Here is an 8,131-nt window from a genome sequence, read left to right on the forward strand (position 1 = left end):
CGAGAAATAACTATTCCAAAAGAAACAAGGTACAATATTTTAAGCGAAGCATCTCTATAATTAAATCCTAAAAAGGAAAGTTAGTACCTACACAGAAATCCTTTATTTAATCAATTTTGCAACAAATTTATGTACAATTATAGTTAGACTTAAAAATTTATATTCTACTTATTAAGTTCTGGCACAAGAGTTATTGTTAGTCTTTCTGATTTTAGAGCTGTTATGGTTGGAGTCATTCTTGTTAAAACTTAGTTTCAAAGCAGTATTCTACTATATACTTGATTTTAGAGAAAAACTAAAAAGCAATGATTCAAAGATTTAAGGAAAGATAAAGAAATATTTTTTTTTCACAAATCATTGTTGCTAAGATTTTGTGACTTTTGAAGATGTACTATATATTTTCAATAGTATATCTAGTTGGTCAATATGTTTCAATAATCCGTTAAACTTTATTTATTTTTATACGATTTATTCTAATAACACGAGAGATGAAATTTTATAACTGTATTTTAAAATACAGTTATTGCACTTTCATTTTCACAGTTTTGTTGTTAATTATACACCTATATTATATACGCCCCCTAGAAGCCTCTTGGGGCAATTAAGTTGATAAGAAGTCATAGTATTAATTACGGCACCCCCAAATTCAATTTGGGCGGGGAGGGGGATCATATTTTTGGAGGGTGGAGGTGCCGCATAATCACGACAAGAAAAGCTAATATTAATTATTTTAAATTTGAAAATTGAACTTGAAATTTTTAAATCTAATTTTCTCAAAAAGCACCTGTTGAAATATTTTGGTTTTACCTGGAATTATCATGGTTTTATGTCTATTTTTACCATACATAGGTCCCAGGGCTCGGCACTTACCTTTGTCTTGATTCAATTCTAGCCCACAGTGACTAGTGATATTTTTGTTTGAAGCTTAAGATCTTGGAAATTGCTGGATTGAAAGAGTTGTACTGTTCAAGCAAGCATTATAGATATCTTAGGCAATTTTTCTACTTTCCTCGCCATTTGGAAATTCCAATTAAATATCATGCAAACTGTTTAACAAAGACATACTTTTATTATTAGAGATTATACAGAAATTCTTTGCTTATGACATTCTACTTATTGCCATTTTAAAAATCTATAATTCTATGTTAAAATTCATAACGATGAACACAGTTTTTTGTACCCAACTTTACACCAGTATTCAAGGTTTTAAATTCATATAATTAATTTCAGAATTTTGAAGATGGATCCCCAGACAGCAGCCGGTCTCCTGGAGGTCATTAAGGACAGATCTAAGCTTAAGGGTACTAGACTTTTATTTCTTTTCATAAAGTTCTTTCAAACATTATATTCTCTGTCTGTTAGGGCACCTCAGGTATAGACGCAAGGGAAAAAACTGCCCCTCCCCTTATTTTCATTTTTTTCTTCAAAAAATAAGGGGCTGGGGGGTATCAGTGCTCTACTTATCCTATGTGTGCTAGTACTGGTTTTTCTAGAGTAATTGATTTATTATAACTTTCATCTCACACCATATTATCATGTAATCTAATGAAGTGAAACTTGTAGCTGGTTAAAAAAAAACTATCACTCTATCCACCCCCTTAACCCCATCCCATCCCCTCCACTATTGGATGAACGAACTGACCAATAAGAGATGTCCATTAGCAACTTAAATTGACGACAATTTTTCCGCTGTCATAATATCCATATTTCTATTTCTAGAGTATGCCCACAATGAGATAGTGGATAAACCTGAAGGATTCAACAACGAGGAGTTCATTATGGACCTCCCATATGAAGGAATTAAGGTAGAAAATAAGTGATCTTAAGGGATAAGACAATTGACGATAAATTGATGAGATTGAAATTATATGTTGAGTAGTTTGGAAACCAACCATTCAAAATTTAATAAAAATACTCATACTTTTAGAGCTAATGAGTGAGTTACGTGGTTCTAGGTATAGATGTATTTCTATTTAAACAAAATCAAATACTTCATTTCTTCATATAAAAATAATAGGATATCTGTTTGTCTGTCTCACCGAAACGTCTTATAAAATCCAGGAAAGCTGTTTGACACTTTTGGCGGAGGGGGCCCGTAAATATATACCTCCCCCAACAATTTTTTACTTTTTTCTTTTCAAACTACAATCTGAGGTTAGACTTACCTTTTACCTCAAGTGCCCCTAGAATGAAGAGGCGTAGTTGCTAGTCATAAATAAAGAAACATTTTTGAAATTTCATAATCAATTTGCTAGGGGTATGTAGAATACCAGAAGGAGACAGTCCTCTCCAAGTTATAATTGTATATGTCAGGGGTATGTACAGTACCAGAAGGAGACAGCCCTCTCCAAGTTATAATTGTATATGTCAGGGGTATGTAGAATACCAGAAGGAGACAGTCCTCTCCAAGTTATAATTGTTTATGTCAGGGGTATGTAGAATACCAGAAGGAGACAGTCCTCTCCAAGTTATAATTATATATGTCAGGGGTATGTAGAATACCAGAAGGAGACAGTCCTTCCAAGTTATAATTGTTTATGTCAGGGGTATGTAGAATACCAGAAGGAGACAGTCCTCTCCAAGTTATAATTATATATGTCAGGGGTATGTAGAATACCAGAAGGAGACAGTCCTCTCCAAGTTATAATTGTATATGTCAGGGGTATGTAGAATATCAGAAGGAGACAGTCCTCTCCAAGTTATAATTGTTTATGTCAGGGGTATGTAGAATACCAGAGGGAGACAGTCCTCTCCAAGTTATAATTGTTTATGTCAGGGGTATGTAGAATACCAGAAGGAGACAGTCCTGTCCAAGTTATTATTATATATGTCAGGGGTATGTAGAATACCAGAAGGAGACAGTCCTCTCCAAGTTATAATTGTATATGTCAGGGGTATGTAGAATACCAGAAGGAGACAGTCCTCTCTAAGTTATAATTATATATGTCAGGGGTATGTAGAATACCAGAAGGAGACAGTCCTCTCCAAGTTATAATTGTATATGTCAGGGGTATGTAGAATACCAGAAGGAGACAGTCCTCTCTAAGTTATCTGCAGAGGAAAGAGCAACGGTTCAATGGGAACACGTTGGTTCCACTTCGGTCAAGGTACCATCTTTTTAGTAGCGATGCTTCTCTATACCTGGAAATGTCCATTATTTTGTCAGTCAACAATGCTAAAGAAACTATATATGTTATTTTTTTGGCTGCTTTTAAGAAAAAGGGCTGAAATTTCTCTCTGACAATAAGGATCCTATAAATGACTTACTGATCTTATACTGAAGATAGACAAAAAAATTTTTGTGGAGATTCTTTTATTTAATGAACAACTACTCTTCACTTTTAATTATACGTCGGTAATGCAATACAATAGATTTGATCTCCATGTGAATAAGTCTTTAAACCTGTATACAAACAAGTAAAGAGATAAATCTACTGAAATGGGTACCAGAGAAGACCACGTGGATGATGGTTTAAAGAGGTGTTTGTCTAACACCCCCCTTCCCCTAAAAAGAATATTGAATTACATTAGATTACCCTCAAACAATCAAACTTATTATTTTATCCCCCTCCCTCACAAAAAGCTTGTTGTCCTTCATAGATATGCCTTTTTTCATATCTCAATCTTATCCTTTATTAATATTGCAGGGAATGCCTGGAACGATGATGCCGGATGCTCTCCTCTTTATCCCTGAGTTCCCCCCATCTCAAGCTGTTGTACAGGCCCTCCTGGACTCGGGATACTATTTCAGGTTTGGCTTTATTATCCAGAAAGGGAGGGGACATTTAACTATAAATCATATAATCAAGTATACCCATAGCTCACAAACTAGGGGTAATTTTCATGAATTCTTCGATTGCTTAGTTCTAATCTAGTAGTTTCCAAACTTACCAGGGGGTAATTTTGTTAATCATTATTGGTTGTGTGTATGAATTTATCGTCCATTGTCGCATCCCTTAAGATCCCTGGATTAACACAGCTACTTTATAACCAGAATATGTCCGTATACCCCCCAAGGACCTTAGGGAGAAAACAATCAACGATAATTAGCGGACATATCCCATTGATGAAAAATACGAGTAACTCTTCTGTAGATAATCATTGGTTGGTAAATTTGGACACTACAAATTTAGAACCGACTAGTTAAATTTTTTTTTGTAATTTTCTTTATTAAAATATTTTAATGTGGACATATTTTTTGTAGTCCAATTCATGAACATAATTTTATAGTTGCAATTGAACTTTCTAAAAATGTATATTTTTCATAATTATAATAAATTTTGTTTTTTCTAGTCGCTCATCTCCACTTGATGTTGAGGATCTTTGGTTTGTTCAGAATATTAAACATGGATTTCTGAAGGTAATAATCATATAAAAGTAACAGGATGTCTTTCTGTCTTTGTGTACCATAGGATATTGCCAACTTCTTAACCTATATGGTTCTCCTTTAAAATAAAAGGTAAGGTTTATAATTATTTGGGTGGAGTGTATCACCATTCAAATAAGAAAATTCGTCACTAAAAATAATAAAATTTCTCGTATTCATTCGAATCCGGTGGATAGGAACCGGTTCTCATCCATACGAAAAAACTATGTCTAGCATCGTATTATATCCAGCTTTCTACGAATATAAAAATGTACAATCATAAGATCAAAACCAGTTTTTTTAGCTCGCGCCTTTGGCACCTCGGGGCTAAAAAACTGGTTTTAATCTTATAATTGTACATTCTATATCTGCGGAAAGCTGTTTATAATATGATGCGAGAAATAACTATTACTGTTTCTTTTTAAAATGAAAACTGATGTTTAATTCCCACTCCTTGCAAATGCCTCTTGAGGCCTCTGGTAACCAACAGACAAATGCCATTTCTTATAGTCCAGGATCGCTACAGAAAAGAACTTTGCAAATATGGAATATTTTAAAATTATTTTAGTACTATAAGATGACCGTCCATGTTTGTTTGAGGAGCAACACTGCTGGTAAAATTCTTATGGATACCAGGTACAGGTCCACAGACACAATTAACCAAGTAGAGTGGCTCAGGGAGAAGACAATGGCCGATAAATTGAAATACATCCTTAGTAATGATAAACTAAATCACCCCTTCTGTAGATTACAATTAGTAGTTGAAATGTTTGGACAGTGACACCCAACTTTAATGAACCAACAAATAAAAGAGCACTGATAACCCTCTCCCCATATTTATTTCAATTCATTGAATTATAAGGATGGGGGGGGGGGGGGATTTTTCGTTTTGTCAGGTTAGGTAAGGTATATATATTATTTATGAATAGATAAGTATACCTCCACGACATTTATAAGGTATTCAAAAAATGTTTTTTTAAAGAATTATGAATTTGTAACGAATGTTTGGCTTCATATTTCTTTATTATTCAGAGACATGTGCCGCTCTGAAAGCTGGGCATTTGAGGACTACAAGAATTCCAAGATTGAAGCTTCTAAGGTAGGTTCCAGGAAGACTTCGAAACCGATTAATATCCGCTGTATTCCGAACTAGAGGTGAATTCTTAAAAAACTTTTGCCTCACTAAAATCAGTTTGCCTCACTAAAATCAGTAAGGCTCGCTAAAAATTTAGAGAAGATAATTTTGCCTCACTAAAATTTTAGTGAGGCAAACTGATTTTAGTGAGGCAAAAGTTTTTTAAGAATTCACCTCAGTTTTCAATATTGAAAAATCGTGAATAGCATCGTATTACATACAAATTTCTACGAATATCTAATTAAAATCATACAATTAGTACCATTTTTTCAACCAGTCCATCGACCCCCTTGGGGCTAACAAAACTGGTTTTAATCTTATATTTTTTCATTTTAATATCCGCGGAAATGCTGTCTTTAATAAGATGCGATAAATAAGGTGTTTTAATCCAAAACTTTTCGACCAGGTAAGTTAATAATCACTTTTTAAGGCAAGCAATTTTTCGGATGAAATATCATTTTTTTTTAAAACATTGTTTTTTGTATAAACTTTCTTTTAAGTACTCTAATAGGACGACATTTAAAGCAGTTTCAGTAATAAATGATTATTAGAATGTTTATTATTCAAGGTAACAATATATATATAATATAGATAACCTATGTTGTAAATAAGCAGAACTTATAGGTAAGAAGTAAAACCTTTAATGAAATCCCCTTTCTGAAGTATTTTGTTACTTATCGGTAACATTTTAAGAATTAAATAAATAAATCAAGGCAATTTGTTGTGGCAGCTTTTTCATATAAAATATAAAACATGGGGTAAAGGGGGGAAAGGGTGGGAGGATCGCCAGCTACAAGAATCACTTTATTAGAGTACAAGATAATCTGGTGTAAGTAATAATAAATGAGGCATTTTATACTGGCCTACCATTTGGCAACTAAAATGTATGTATACTGGCCTGCTATTGGTAATTTTAATTGATCATTGGTTATACTGGCCTACCATTGTTTAATTAAAATGTATACTGTCCTGCCATTTGTAATTTAGTCTGTGTATTGGCCTATCATTGGTCATTTATTTTGGATTTATTCTAGGCGAAGAGCTTTATTGGATACAAGATGGCGAAGGGTTCAGGTAGCAAGCTGTTGGCCCAGCTCAGAGAGAAACATGGCATGGGAGAGATGAACATCAAGAAAGATTTCGATGGAAAAGTTTAAGTTGAAATATGTATATCGTATATGTTCCTTGCTAGAGTAAATGAATCTATTAACATGACTTTATGACATTTCATAGATATGATTAACTAGGGGCGTCCAAAAGGGGGGGGGGGATGTTCATAAAAAAAATTGGCACGGAGCGATACCACCTTAAAAACCTAAAATACCACCATGGTTTAATGCCCTTAATTTTAAAGGTCTTACTTAAACTATGGGGTGTTAAGAAAGAATTTAGAGGGGAGGGGTTATTTCTCCCTATGTAAATTTAAACCCCGAAGTAACTTTTTGGGGGGGTGGTATAAAAAGCTTTGACGTCCTTGGTCATTTACTATTTTTTTTATTATCGTTGTCATTTAGTTTCAGAAACAATTTAACTTTTGACTGTTTTAAAAAATTGACATTTGACTACAGCCGTATAATGACAGACATAGTAACTGGACAAAAAGGTTTAACAGGGTTCTATAGCTCATAAAAAAAGATCTGTAGAAGTTTAAAGGAAGCCTGCACCAAATTCCGATGCCAGCTGTTTTCCACTTTAAAACTGCCAGCAGAAGATCTTATTTACAAAATGTGAAAGTTTTTAGTTTCAATAACAATTGTGCAGTCATTTCAAAATACTTTGTGGGGGATTCACTTTTTTTTGTACTTAGCTCCAATAAAGGTCTATTTTTCAGCGGAAAATAGCGATAATTTCAGGAAGGCTTTCTTTAATTATAAAATCATTGCTTTGCCTGGTGTAACTTACAGAAAGGGACCAACAAAAGAAAATTAAGATATAATGCTTTTTATTTATGATTTTTTTTATTTCTTTATAAACCGATGCAAAACATTGATTTTGCTCACGGTTTCTTCTATAGGATTTGATTTTTATGAGCTTTGATTACAAAAAGATTTATTTTGTTCCAATTTTATTTTATCAATCCCATATTTTATTTAAAGTTTGATTATGAACATTTCAATGCATTTTCGTGAATTAAAATTAATAGTAAATTTATTATTTTTTTGCATTCTAACTTTTGATATTAATAAATTTCATGTTGAATCTATTTGTGTTTTCTATGCATAAAATTTGATTTTAGTTTTAGTTTATACATTTGATATCATAGATCAAAGAAAGATATATAAAGGAATAAGTCAATGGGCGATAAATTGATGTGCATCCATAATGTTCATAAACAAAATTACCCCTTCTGTAGAATACTATTATTGGTTGGAACGTTTGTACACTCACTGTAAAAAAACCAACCAATCAAAACTCATTAAAAAATCCCCAAAGTTATTAAGCCAAAGAATAAGGAAACGTTCTTATAAAACTTTAAGGACTAGAGTAATAAACAGCCCATTGTCCCCTCTATCTCTGTATATTTGTGCAAGGCTTGGTAATTGCAGTGTCAATATAATAAGAAAATTTTAGCCGTTTAGAATATTAGACGGCTGCGGATTCATTAAAACAGAACTTGCTGTAGAGCGACT

The 8,131-nt window shown here is 33.1% G+C and overlaps 1 protein-coding gene across 1 annotated transcript; it reads left to right on the top strand.

Moving 5' to 3' along the window:
* The first annotated feature begins 1,234 nt into the window (after positions 1-1,234).
* On the top strand, positions 1,235-7,702 carry LOC145322679 (uncharacterized). Its single transcript, XM_080164875.1, has 8 exons — positions 1,235-1,301; positions 1,720-1,805; positions 3,009-3,107; positions 3,648-3,751; positions 4,294-4,360; positions 4,935-5,002; positions 5,399-5,465; positions 6,536-7,702. Exons 1-8 carry the CDS (start codon positions 1,241-1,243, stop codon positions 6,656-6,658), a joined length of 675 nt encoding a protein of 224 aa, XP_080021001.1. The 5' UTR covers positions 1,235-1,240; the 3' UTR covers positions 6,659-7,702.
* Positions 7,703-8,131: the final 429 nt, after the last annotated feature.

Source organism: Acartia tonsa, chromosome 6, assembly GCF_053477335.1.
Source record: "Acartia tonsa isolate MP-2025a chromosome 6, ASM5347733v1, whole genome shotgun sequence".
In the NCBI taxonomy this organism is placed as follows: domain Eukaryota; kingdom Metazoa; phylum Arthropoda; class Copepoda; order Calanoida; family Acartiidae; genus Acartia; species Acartia tonsa.